This window comes from Vipera berus (assembly GCF_964194415.1).
Source record: "Vipera berus genome assembly, chromosome: Z".
NCBI lineage: Eukaryota > Metazoa > Chordata > Lepidosauria > Squamata > Viperidae > Vipera > Vipera berus.
Window position 1 is genome coordinate 2317947 of NC_138205.1, and position 13713 is coordinate 2331659.

The following is a 13713-nucleotide window of genomic DNA, read 5'->3' on the forward strand; positions in this document are numbered from 1 at the left end:
GAATTGACATCCACACTTCTTAAGGTTGCCAAAAGTTGGGGAACGGTGGCCTAGATGCTCACTAGAACAGCTTTGGTGCAACCCCCAGAGTCTTTGGAATAATAATAATAATAATAATTATTATTATTATTATTATTATTATTATTATTATTATTATTATTATTATTATTATTATTATTATTATTACATCACCATTATTATTATTATTATTATTATTATTACATCACCATTATTATTATTATTATTTGCTTGTTTCTGATCCTTCTGTTGGGAGATTGGAGGTGGAAAAAAAATGGCTTTCTCAACGTAATATCAAGACACAAGCCTAACCAGACAGCCATTGTAGTGTTGAAAGGTTCCTAAGAGGTCATCAAGCCCAACCCCCGCTAGACTGCAGGGTTCACAGCAGCCACAACACTACACTAAATACCTAAGCAGCCTTAGTTTGAAAACCTTCAGCGAAGGGAAAGAGGTTCCTCTGTGTCAATCAGCTCCAGTGATTGACAGCTCTTCCTGTCCACAAGTCCTTCTTAACGCCTCATCTGTTGAAGTCTCATCTCGTTTGGTCTAGTCTTAGCCTCGGGAAGAGATGAGAATAGGTTCAGACCTTCTACTGCAATGTTTCCCAACCTTAACAACTCTTAAAAGTGGTGTACTTCAACTCCCAGAGGTCCGTGCTTAAGATGCATGGACTTCAACTCCCAGAATTCTTCAGCCAGCGTGAGGGAACTATGACCCTTTGATGACTTGTGGACTTCAACTCCCAGAATTCCTCAGCCAGCGTGAGGGAACTATGACCCTTTGATGACTGGTGGACTTCAACTCCCAGAATTCTTCAGCCAGCGTGAGGGAACTATGACCTCTTTATGACTTGTGGACTTCAACTCCCAGAATTCTTCAGCCAGCGTGAGGGAACTATGACCCTTTTCTCACTTGTGGACTTCAACTCCCAGAATTCTTCAGCCAGCGTGAGGGAACTATGACCCTTTGATGACTTGTGGACTTCAACTCCCAGAGTTCCTCAGCCAGCGTGAGGAAACTATGACCCTTTGATGACTGGTGGACTTCAACTCCCAGAATTCTTCAGCCAGCGTGAGGGAACTATGACCCTTTGAGGACTGGTGGACTTCAACTCCCAGAATTCCTCAGCCAGCGTGAGGGAACTATGACCCTTTGAGGACTTGTGGACTTCAACTCCCAGAATCCCTCAGCCAGCGTGAGAGAACTATCTTTTATGACTAATGGACTTAAACTCCCAGAATTCTTCAGGCGCTGGCTGGCTGAGGAATTCTGGGAGTTGAAGTCCACCAGTCATCAAAGGGCCAAGTTTGAAAAAAACCTGCTTTAAAGCAACGTTTCTGCTTCCACAGAATTTAGGAGACATCTCCGTTGTCATCTCCAAAAGTCCTTATTCTTTCTCTTTATTTATTTATTTTTAAACCCTATTTTCGTGGCGCCTTGTCTCGCCTCCTTGTTTCTAGCGGTGCAGCGGCCCAGTTCTCTCTTCATGGAACCCCGAGATCCTTCCCTCTCCTCCCTCTGGTGCCAGGAGAACCCTTTTGATCCCCTCCGGAGGGATCCACCCGCCGCTTCTTCTCGATTCCTCCTTCCTTCCGTTCTTCGTCCTTAGTTTGTCTCTCGGTTGCTATTCGGGGCAAGCCTCCCGTCTCCTGAAAAAGCAAAACAAGAAAGGGGTTGTGAGAAACACACACACACACACACACACACACACACACACACACACACACACACACCAAAAGACTTTGGGTGTCCAGAGATGGAGATGCTGATTCAGGGACCCTGTCTAGTCTCCCTTTTGGGGTGGGGGGGAAAGAAAGAAAGAAAGAAAACTCTTTTGTGGGTCCGTTTTGGTCAGCTTCTTTCCTTTCCGGCTTTTGTGAGAATTAGCCCCGCGCACGTAGTTGTGAACTCTTTACTACGCTGGGGAGGAAATCAAAGAGGCAACGCTGAGTCTTCCCAAAGCAAAATACCTCTCTTCCGTCGAGGATGGAGGCTGTTGGGTTGATGGAGAAGGGGTGAAGCAAGAGTTGTAGGGCAGAATAATAGAAGAAGGGAGCTGGAAGGGAGCTTGGAGGTCTTCTAGTCCAACCCCCTGCTCGGAATGCAGAAGAACACGAGTTGGAAGGGACCTTGGAGGTCTTCTAGTCCAACCTCCTGCCCAAACAGGACACCCTGTATACCATTTCAGACAAACGGCTTTCCAATCTCTTATTGAAAACCTCCAATGTTGGACCAGCCACAACTTCTGGAGGCAAGGAGTTCCACCGGTTAATTGTTCTCACTGTCGGGAAATTTCTCCTGAGTTCTCGGTTGCTTCTCTCCTTGATGAGTTTCCATCCGTTGCTTCTTGTCCTGCCTTCAGGGGCTTTGGAGAATAGGTGGACCCCCCCCTCTTCTTTGCAGCAGCTCCCCCCAAAATATTGGAACAGTAGCTGGGCACAAAGGGGAGATACGCCAAAAGTGACGTTGCAAAAAAAAAATAGACTGTGATGGCACCGTAATTTTCCGGGTTCAATCCCGAGTGACAAAATATTCTCTTGGAACTTTTTCTCCCCCCCCCCCCCCCCGATGACAAGCGAATTGTGCGATGGTGGCACTCGGATCAGAAACGGATTCTTGATGGGGTTGTCTTCTTGGGGCTCGATCTTAACCGCCATTCCTGGCAGGTTCTGCCTAGCCACGATTGTCCGTCGGCACGAAGAGGCTCGGATCTTTTCCTCCTGAGTTTTCGTACCTCAGTTTGGGGAAGGGTCCTCAAACTTTCCTTCCTTCCCTCTGCTTTGCTCCCCCACCTCGATTCATTCTCCTCTTTTGATTTTTTTTCCCCCATCCCTTCCTTCTTCTTCTTTTATTTATTAATATTTTATTTTTATTTTAATTCCATTTATATCCCGCCCTTCTCCGAAGACTCAGGGCGGCTCACAAGCTTAGCAGTAGCCTTCATTCTATGTATATGCCTGCTTATTAGGGCTTTCGCCCCCCCCCCCCAAGCGGCATTATTACAAAGTCAGCTTATTGCCCCCAACAATCTGGGTCCTCATTTTACCTACCTCGGAAGGATGGAAGGCTGAGTCAACCTTGAGCCTGGTGGGACTCGAACCTGCGCTAATGGCAGGCAGCTGTTGTTACCTAAGGAGGCGTTAGCCCACTGCTCCACCAAGGCTCTCCACAAGACCTCCCCCTTGTCCTTTTGGCTTAACAGCCTTCTCGCGTGCTCTTAGCTCAGTCCGGCGTCCCAGAAGACTCCGCGCGGCCTCCTCGCTCCTGAGAACGAGCAAAACGCAGCCAGGGGAGACGAAGCTCGGACTGGTGGACTTGACTGCCATTCGTTTGGGGAACGTACGAAGGAGACACCGTCACCGGGAAGATTTTTTTTTCCTTCCGGACTGCCACTGTTTTTCTTTTTCCCCCCGCGTGCATCTTGCATTTCACGGCAAACGATCCTTGAACTGCCCGTGTTTTCCCAGTTTTCCCGGGAACAAGACTGAAAAAGAGTAGATGTTGGGCCAGTTTTATAGGAAGAAGGGATGTGTGTGTGTGTGGGGGGGGATTGTGGGGGGTTTTTTGGACCTGTTTGCCGTCACTCCATCCACTTGTCCTCTTTCGAACTCGGAACCGCGGCGTCTTTCCGTTTGGAATTTTTTTTAAAAAAAGATTCTATAACTGAACTCTCTGGATCCTTTGTGGACCGTCTTTGGCGACGCGTTTTGGATGAAGGCTGTGCTACGAGGAGCCAAGCTGGAAGAACGTGAATAGCAATTTAAAAAAAAAATCGGAATTCTTTTCAGCAATACCCTCGTTGTCCTGCTGGGATTTACGCGGCTGTGCAAAGTCCGACACCGGCATTTCAAGAGAGAGAAGCAGGCCTGTTTTTTTTGCGCTGGGAGGAATCTTTTAAAGCAGAAAACGGCCTTGGATATCCTTGATTTTCTCTAAGGATCAGTTGCTGCTTGAAGAGGAGGGATCACACAAATTAGGGACTGGAAACACAGATGGGCTTGTTAGCTTTAACTGGGGGGGGGGTTGGAGCAGAAGGGCCCAGTGGCCCCAAAACTTAGTGGCTTGTACTAAGCCTGCGGGATCCAATCTGGGTCGGTCACTCTGGGACCAGAGTTTTTGACTTCCAGGCTTTTGGTTATGCGCTGGAGCCCATCCTCAGGAGTAGTGTGTGTGTATTTATGTGGTGCCTGGTTGTGTGGGGCTCTTTAGGGTGTCAGGTTTTTGGCTGTTGTGCTGCCAAGCCCTCCGCCTTCTAAGTACTTGGTTGGCTGGTGGTAAATCAGCACTCCTGGGTCCTGTTTCCCAGGCTGCAATTATTCTCTGGCTGTTTTTGTCTCTGCTTGGCCAACAATCTTAATAGCTGTGAAATTGAATGGATGTCCTTGTTCCAGGGCAATGTGAGTTCAGGTCTCCTCGTTTGACCGTTTGCTTGTGTTCCTGAAGTCTGGTGGTTAGCTTCCTCCCCGCCTGTCCTACCGGTACATACACATGCAACAGGCACCACACAAATACCACACACACACAACAGCACACACACTGCTAGAGAGATGTTCCCTGAAGATGGGATCCAGTACAGGTCCGAAAGCTCGGAATAACTAAACCTCTGGGTCCCGGTGACCGACCCAGATTGGATCCTTCCACATTATCCTGGGACACGCATGTTCGCCTTCATTCGTTCACTAAGCCTGTATGTTTTAGGAGCGTCTTCGTAGGTATGGACCCAAATTAATCTGTTAGGCTTTGTCCTACCTGGTGACAGCCTAGTGCTTGATATTCCTAAATACAGGTAGTCCTTGACTTGTGACCGATTATTTAACGACCATTCAAAGCGACAACAGCACCGAAAAAAAGAGACTTTCGGCCGGTCCCTTGCACTTAAAATCATTGCACCGTCCTCACAGTTGCTAATCAATCAAAATTTGGGGCGTTTGGCCTGTGTTTATGACGGTTGCAGCGTCCTGGGATCACAAAGTCCTACGATCAAGGGGCATTTGCTCAATTGCCTGGTCGTAAATTGAGGACTTACCTCTATTTTCAATCCTAGTCTGCAAAACGGTGATTTACCCTCTGGCTGGGGATTATAGGAGATGTGGTTTGATATACCTGGAGGGCAACCTGGTTATTCTAATTTTTTTTTTTTTAGATTGGTGGGTGCTTTGTGCGAGAGGGTAGGTGGGGGGGGATCCAGACCCGGCCTGGGGTCCTCTGACAGTCTCCTCCTTTCTCTTCAGTTGGAGAGCAAACGAGACGCTTTCTCCCCTGTGTTGCTGCAATTCTGCACCGACCCCAAGAACCCCATCACCGTCATCCGGGGTCTGGCTGGATCTCTTCGACTCAGTGAGTATGACTGTTATGGTTTGTCTCTGGAGAATTCTCCGTCAACTCGATCCTGGTTGTCCCAAAGGTGCTTTTTTTCAGGAGGCAACTGGATTTCCCTGTTTTCCTTCGAAGAGGTTTCGCTTCTCATCCCAGAAGCTTTCTTCAGTTCTGACTGAATGGCGGCGAATGGAAGGATTTATCCTCCTTGCAGACAGCCGGTCATTTGCATTTTTTTAGAGAGTCGTTGAGGCCAATTGGAGGTTTACCTGTGTCCTCAGCAACTGTGGACTTTCTTGTTTTTCTTTGAAGACGTTTCGCTTCTCATCCAGGAAGCTTCTTCAGCTCTGACTGGGAAGTGGAAGGATTTATCCTCCTTGCAGACAGCTGGTCATTTGTATTTTTTTAGAGAGTCGTTGAGGCCACTTGGAGGTTTGTCTGTGTCGTCAGGGTCATCTGAGTGGTGCAAATGGGTGTGGAGCCTTCTTGGAACTGTTGAAAGGAGGTTCCACGCCCATTTGCACCACTCAGGTGGCCCCGGGGACACAGACAAACCTCCCAAGTGGCCTCAAGGGCCCTCTAAAAAAAGGCAAAGGACCAGCAATCTGGAAGGAGTATAAATCACTTCCCCACCATCCAGTCAGAACCTGAGGAAGCTTCTGGGACGAGAAGCGAAACCTCTTCAAAGGAAAACAAAGAAAGTCCAGTTGCCTCCCGGAAAAAAAACACCTTTGGGATTATTATTTGTTTGTGGTACCATCAGCCAGATGTTCAGACTGGATCTGGCATTTCCGTCCGTCTCACCTGGGATAGGCAGATGTGGGGTGTTGGATGGTGTTGCAGGCATTGTCGCAGGATGTCAGCAGTTCCGAGTAAAGCTGCCTTTTGCAATTGACGGACGGTGAATTTGTCAATGCCGATAACGTTCCAGCGGTGCGCCAGATGTTTTGGGATGGCACCCCAAGGGGTCTGTGACTGTTGGGACTGCCTAGGCTTCCTTTTGCCACAGTGGTTCTGTTTGCGGGTCTTTGTGTTTTGTTGCCTTCTCCACTTCTTTCTCTTCTCTTCTGCTGTCTCCCGGTTCCTGCTAGGTGTCCACTGCCCAGACTTTTCTTTGGCCTTTCTCGTCCACAGTTGTTAAGTCTGGATTGTGGTGGGGCAGTTGCCTGTGTGTGTGTTCGAATTCTACAATCCCAGAGCAGTTTAGCTTCTTCGTGTGTTTTTTTTATGGCTTTCTCTGTTTTACGGTCCTGCCAGCTCTTGCTTGCAGACGTCTTGCAGATCTTCCTGGGCACTGTTGTTGCTACTTTGTCGTGCTGTCGCTTGTCGTCAGTCTGGGCGATCTTCTTTGCCTAGGCGGAAGCTGAAGAAATAGTAGACCATCTGGTTAACCTCCTCCTCCTCCCTCCTCCTCTTCTTCTTCATCTTCTCTCCTTCTCCTCTTCCTCCTCCTCCCCCTCCTCCTCTTCTTCATCTTCTCTCCTTCTCCTCTTCCTCCTCCTCCCCCTCCTCCTCCTCCTTCTTCATCTTCCCTCATCCTCCTCTTCCTCCTTCTCCTCCCCCTCTTCCTCCTCCTTCTTCTTCATCTTCTCTCCTTCTCCTCTTCCTCCTCCTTCCTCCCCTCCTCTTCTTCTTCTTCATCTTCTCTCCTCTTCCTCCTTCTCCCCCTCCTCCTCCTCCTTCTTCTTCATCTTCTCTCCTTCTCCTCTTCCTCCTCCTCCTCCTCCTCCTTCTTCTTCATCTTCCCTCCTCCTCCTCTTCCTCCTTCTCCTCCCCCTCTTCCTCCTCCTTCTTCTTCTTCATCTTCTCTCCTTCTCCTCTTCCTCCTCCTTCCTCCCCCTCCTCTTCTTCTTCATCTTCTCTCCTCTTCCTCCTTCTCCCCCTCCTCCTCCTCCTTCTTCTTCATCTTCTCTCCTTCTCCTCTTCCTCCTCCTCCTTCTTCATCTTCCCTCCTCCTCCTCTTCCTCCTTCTCCTCCCCCTCTTCCTCCTCCTTCTTCTTCATCTTCTCTCCTCCTCTTCCTCCTCCTTCCTCCCCCTCCTCTTCTTCTTCTTCATCTTCTCTCCTCTTCCTCCTTCTCCTCCCCCTCCTCCTTCTTCCTCCTCCTCCTCTTCTATTTCTTCTTCCTCTTCCTCCTCCTTTTTCGTTCTCCTGCTTCCCTTCCTCCTCTTCTTCTTCTTCTCCTCCTCCTTCCTCCTTCCTCCTCCTCCTCTTCTTCACCTTCTCCTTCCTCTTCTCTTCCCCCTCCTTCTCCTCTTCCTCCTTCCTTCTCCTCCTCCTCCTCTTCTTTGTCTTCTCTTATTCTTCTTCCTCCTCCTCTTTTTCTCCTCTTCCTTCTTCTTCTTCCCTTTGTCCTCCTCCTCCTTCCCTTCGTCCTCCTCTTCCTCTTCTTCTCCTCCTCCTTCCTATTCTTCCTCCTCCTTCTTCCTTCTCCTCCTCTTATTCTCCTCTTCCTTCTTCTTCTCCCCTTTGTCCTCCTCCTCCTTCCCTTCCTCCTCCTCTTCCTCTTCTTCTCCTTCTCCTTCCTCTTCCCCCTCCTTCTCCTCTTCTTCTCCTCCTCCTTCTCCCCCCCTCCTCTTCCTCCTCCTCCCCCCTATTATTACTATTACTATTGTTATGTTATGTTGTTTTGCAAGTACTTTGGAGTGCTTCTGTCCCGGTGACAAATTTCATCGGTGTCTAACCACATTTGGCTAAATAAATAAAAGTATAAAGCAAAGAAGGCCAGATCTTCGGAGTGCCCAATAAGGAAAAGGATCATTTCCCCACCCCTTCCCCCTCGCCCCAGATTTGGAGAATGGCCGACGATCTTTGTCGTTCCTTAGGAAGTCGATCTGGCTATAGAGGAAGCCGATCTGCTCGCAGACGTTCACCTTTCCGAGCGGGGTGGAGGGAACGAGGGCCGATTCTTGCAGACTCGAGCAGGCCAGCTCGCAACAGATCTCTCCCACAATTTGGGGCGCGGGCGTAGATTGAGGCTCTCCGGCGTCCCCTCCGTTTACTGTCTCGGCTCGCCCGCAGATTTGGGGCTGTTCAGCACGAAGACTCTGGTGGAGGCGAGTGGCGAGCACGCCGTGGAAGTCCGGACGCAAGTACAGCAGCCCTCCGATGAGAACTGGGACCTCTCGGGCACCAAGCAAGTCTGGCCGTGCGAGAGCAGCCGGTCGCACACCACAATCGCCAAGTACGCCCAGTACCAAGCGGCCTCGTTCCAGGAGTCGCTTCAGGTGAGATGGCCAAGCTTGGTGCGTCCATCCCGTCACCCGCGAGCGGAGTGGGCCGGGTTGGATTCCTGAGCCCGTAAGGGCCGCACCCCGAGTGCCCTCGCTTAACTCTTGGGTGTAAGGCCCCTACCGTGACTCCTCTCTCTGTTGAGGCAGGAGGACAAAGAGACTGACGACGAGGAAGCCGAGGAACCGGACAGCACCACAGAGACGCCGCCCAGGTAGAGTACTCCCGCCTCCGCCTGCTCGTCGGGTAACTTTTGTTTTGGACACTCAAGGAGAATATTTGCAGCTCAGGGTTAAAAATGAGGGATCCTTCGTCCTCTCTGAGCTCCGTTGATTTCTTGCAGACATTCCGTGACCCAACTAGGTAGCATCATCAGTGCTAGAAGGGTGTGAGGTTTGCAGAGGAGGAAGAGGAGGCAGAGAAGGAGGAGGCTGTTTGTTTTGACTGATTGCGGGTACTCCTCAACTTACAACCATCCATTGAGTGACCGTTCAAAGTTACAACAGCACTGGAAAGAAGAAGTGACTTATGACCATCTTTCACACGGCCGTCGCCGCTTCCCGGTGTTCACGTGACCGACATTTCAACCCCTGGGGAACCGACTCACATTTATGATGGCCGCAGTGTCCCCGGGGCTCCCTTTTGCCAACCTTCTGACCAGCGAAGTCAGTGAGAAAGCCCGACTCAGTTAACAACCCTATTACTAATTTGACCAGCGTAGTGATTCCCACTGTGGCAAGAAAGGTCGTAAAACGGGGCAGGACTCCCTTAACCGCTGTCTTGCTTAGCCACGGGAAATGTTAGGCCAGGGGTCTTCAAACTTGGCCCTTTGATGACTTGTGGACTTCAACTCCCAGAATTCCTCAGGCAGCTTGGCTGAGTAATTCTGGGAGTTGAAGTCCACAAGTCACCAAAGGGTCACAGTTCCCTCACACTGGCTGAGGAATTCTGGGAGTTGAAGTCCACAATTCATGAAAGGGCCACAGTTCCCTCACGCTGGCTGAGGAATTCTGGGAGTTGAAGTCCACAATTCATGAAAGGGTCACAGTTCCCTCACACTGGCTGAGGAATTCTGGGAGTTGAAGTCCACAATTCATGAAAGGGCCACAGTTCCCTCACGCTGGCTGAGGAATTCTGGGAGTTGAAGTCCACAAGTCATGAAAGGGCCACAGTTCCCTCACGCTGGCTGAGGAATTCTGGGAGTTGAAGTCCACAAGTCATGAAAGGGCCAAGTTTGAAGACCCTTGCTTTAGGCTCTGTTGTGGTTATAAGTCCAGGACGGCCTCGTATTCTTCAGCTTTGGGAGGTTTTTTTGCCGAGAAGCCAGACATGAGTTTGAATAAGAGAGAGAGGGAGGGATTCTCTGGCTTGCAAATCGAAGACCTGGAGAAGCACAGGATGCTCTCTCTCTCTCTCTGTGTGTGTGTGTGTGTGTGTGTGATATTGTCCTCTCTGCTTGGGTGTGTGGCAGGAAGAATTGGGACCTTAGTGCTTCCTCCATCTGGGAGGAAATGAAATGGCCCGGCCGATTTTTCCATTTCTCGTCGTCACTTTTCCGTTTTCTGTTCTCGCCCGCAGCAACCCGGATCAGAAGCCCCACCAAATAATCAAGTTTGGAACCAACATTGACCTCTCGGATGCCAAGCGGTGAGGATCATCGTGTGTGTGCGTGGGGGAGTGGGTGGGAATCATGCACTCTCCCCCCCCCAGGTGAAAGCTTCCCCCCCCTCCCCAATTTCCATTTCCTGCGTGGGTTAGTCGCCCTTTGCAACTTGCAGCAAGGGGAATTTTTATTTATTTATTTATTTTGCCTAAGATCTGCTTGTCTGGGCTGCCCCCTTCAGGTTCAGACCTGTCACTGCATGCCAAAAAGGGCTTTGATTCCTAGAGCGGCCTCGGTGGGGCTGGGCTGCTTCATCCCAGCCCTTTGCTCCACCACCACCCCCAGTGGACACCCATGGAACTGCAGCAAGGCCATTTCCCCCTCCGCTCAATCCTATGGCAAAGCACTACTGTGTCTCTCTGTTGCCCCCTGGTGGTGGCGCATGAGAATTTCAGGAAGAAGGGGCTCTTGGGTTGGGGGAGGTTGCCCCCTTGTGGCCAGAAGCCGTCATTGCCATTTAAAAGACTTAAAAGGGCAGAAATGGGCAACGGTGGACTTCAACTCCCAGGATTCCTGAGCCGGCCATTTCAGCTCCCTCAAGTCCTGGCTAGCAAGCACAGTGATTATTCCCAGAAGGCCTAGCGCTACCTGCAGTACTACAAATAGTCCTCTACATACGACCGGTCACGTAGTGACTGTCCGCAGTCACAACCCACCTGAAAAAGGGGGCTTATGACCAGGGTGCGAACTTCCGACAGTTGCGCCGGGCAACCCAGCGTGGCATCTACAGCACTTCTGATTTTTTTGGCAAAAAAAAAAACACACAATAGCAAGCCAGGGGTTCATTTAGCGACCGTCAGATTCAGTGCAGTTTGCGTTTAGAATCAGCGTGTCGGCTTAACAGCGGCCGCCAACAGCACCATAAAATCGCAGGCGGCCCTTGGCTTGCAACACTTCATTTAGTGACGGCTCAAAGTTTCAACGGCACTGGGAAAAAAAGGGACTTAGGACCAGTTTTTCGCACCTACGACCCCTGCGGTCACGGGATCCAAATTCGGATGCGTGGCAACCGGCTCGTATTTACGACCATGGCAGCGTCTCCCTGCGACCTTCTGACGAGCAAAGTCAGATTCACTTAACAGCCACGTTACTAATATAACTGCAGGCTACGGAAATGTTGGGGTCAGTTGCGGCCGTAAGTTGAGGACTAGCTTATACTGCTGTTGTGGGGGGCAGGCTCCATTATGGCCGTAACTTCGAGGCCCTCCCCCCAAAGGATTCCTCCGCTGAGCAGAGGTCAGACTAGTTGGCCTCCCAGCCCCCCCTCCCCCGGAGCGTGGGTGACCTGTTTGTTTCTCCGACACGGCGCAGGTGGAAACCGCAGCTGCAAGAGCTGCTGAAGCTGCCCGCCTTCATGCGTGTCACGTCGACGGGGAACATGTTGAGTCACGTGGGCCACACCATCCTGGGCATGAACACGGTGCAACTGTACATGAAGGTCCCCGGCAGCCGTACCCCAGGTGAGACACCCCCCTCCCCCGCCCCTGGTTTCTCTGCTTGGTCTGAACACATTGCGGTGGAGCCTCCATATCTGAGAACAGTCTACCTTGGAACACCAGCTGTGGAAGGAGGCAGAGAAAAGCTGCCAACTCTTGCCTTGCTTGGAGGCTCCACTGAAGCCGCTGAGTGGCTGCTTTGGGAACAGGATGATGGGCAATAGGAGCAGGATGATGGGCAACGGGAACCCTTGGGCAGAAATGTCTCGGGAGGTTCTCCGTCACCCAAATCCTGCTTGTCCCAAAGGTGCTTTTTTCCCAGGAGGCAGCTGGACCTTCTTTGAAGACCTTTCCCTTCTCATCCCGGAAGCTTCTTCAGCTCTGACTGGATGGTGGGGAATGGAGGGATTGATATAAGAATAATAATATAAATCCGATATAAATCCTTCCACGCCCCACCATCCAGTCACAGCTGGAGAAAAAAGTCCAGTTGCCTCCTGAAAAAGCATCTCTGGGACAACCTGGGCCAAAAACCGGGCATCCAGACCAGGACTCTCTCCAAACTTGGCCACTTTTAAGACTTGTGGACTTCAGCTCCCAGAATTCCTCAGCCGGCTGAGGAATTCTGGGAGCTGAAGTCCACAAGTCTTAAAAGTGGCCAAGTTTGAAGAAACCCCTAGGATTAGAAAACCTGGAGGTTCTGGATTCTAACGTCACGGGACTCGCCCGTTCTTCCGTTTGTGTGTGTGTGTGTGTGTGTGTCTGTCTCTCTCTTCCAGGGACCTTCCTGGGTCTCGAAAAGACCCCGCATGGGGGATGGAGACCAGGAGATCCCAGGCCGAGCTGCTAACTCTGTGGCTCCTTTGCAGGTCATCAGGAGAACAACAACTTCTGCTCCGTGAACATCAACATTGGGCCCGGGGACTGCGAGTGGTTTGCTGTTCACGAACACTACTGGCAGAACATCAGCGCCTTCTGTGACAGGTAGGACTTCTTCGCGGGTACCTGGAGGGACCTCCTCAGGACCACGGAGAACCTGGCCAGAGAGAAGGAACAGGGTGGTGGAGGGAACCTCCTCAGAAGCAGTAAGTGGAGAGGAACCATCACCTCCGGGGCCTTGATTCAAGAGCTTCTTCTGACAGCGGGGGGGGGGGGATCCCTGACTGCCCAACGGCCTCTCAACCCGAGTTTCCTTGCAGGCATGGGGTAGATTATCTGACCGGCTCCTGGTGGCCCATCTTAGAAGACCTCTATCAGTCCAACATCCCCGTCTACCGCTTCATCCAGCGTCCTGGAGACCTGGTGTGGATCAACGCTGGGACCGTACACTGGGTCCAGGCCACTGGGTGGTGCAACAACATCGCGTGGAACGTCGGTCCCCTGACAGGTAGGACGAGGAGCGGGGGGGGGGGGCTGGAGAAAGAGGCTGTGGTCCTGCCCGGAGTGGACTCCCAAAGGAGAAGGTTGACCTGGTAGCTTTTTAGGATAGGGGCTTTGGCCATACTGGCTGTTGAAAATGACCGTGTCTCCCCTTCCAAGCCAGAGAGAGTGCCTGATGCATCTCCTGGGGGTTTAGAAGGTCAAGTGCTCCTCAACCCTGGATCCATTCCAGGAGGGCGTTCTTGACGGGGGGCCATCCTGCCCTCGGTTGGGACTTGACGACCTTCTCGATGAAGGAGAACTCGGCACATTGTGAGACAGTTTGTCCAACTGATCGTACATTCAGGAAGTTCCTCCGAAGAGAACCTCATTTCTTGTAGCTTCAACCCAACGGTGGTAGATCCTCTTCTCTGGGACAGGGGTCTTCCATCGTGGCCCTTTGATGACTTGTGGACGTCAACTCCCAGAATTCCTCAGTCAGGCACGCCTGGCTGAGGAATTCTGGGAGTTGACGTCCACAAGTCATCAAAGGGTCATAGTTCCCTCACGCTGGCTGAGGGATTCTGGGAGTTGAAGTCCACAAGTCATCAAAGGGTCATAATTCCCTCACGCTGGCTGAGGGATTCTGGGAGTTGAAGTCCACAAGTCATCAAAGGGTCATAGTTCC

General features: G+C 51.1%; 1 protein-coding gene across 6 annotated transcripts in view; it reads left to right on the top strand.

Annotated features, from left to right (window-relative positions):
• LOC308678228 (lysine-specific demethylase 6B-like) overlaps positions 1–13713 on the top strand; it is a 95470-nt gene that overhangs the window by 69934 nt on the left and 11823 nt on the right. For all 6 annotated transcript variants that reach the window (XM_081345273.1, XM_081345278.1, XM_081345275.1 and 3 more), the window contains 7 exons: positions 5253–5358; positions 8358–8563; positions 8717–8781; positions 10146–10214; positions 11542–11690; positions 12536–12650; positions 12866–13053. In XM_081345273.1, the coding sequence (XP_081201399.1) occupies positions 5253–5358; positions 8358–8563; positions 8717–8781; positions 10146–10214; positions 11542–11690; positions 12536–12650; positions 12866–13053 (898 nt within the window). The remainder of the gene's footprint in view (positions 1–5252; positions 5359–8357; positions 8564–8716; positions 8782–10145; positions 10215–11541; positions 11691–12535; positions 12651–12865; positions 13054–13713) is intronic.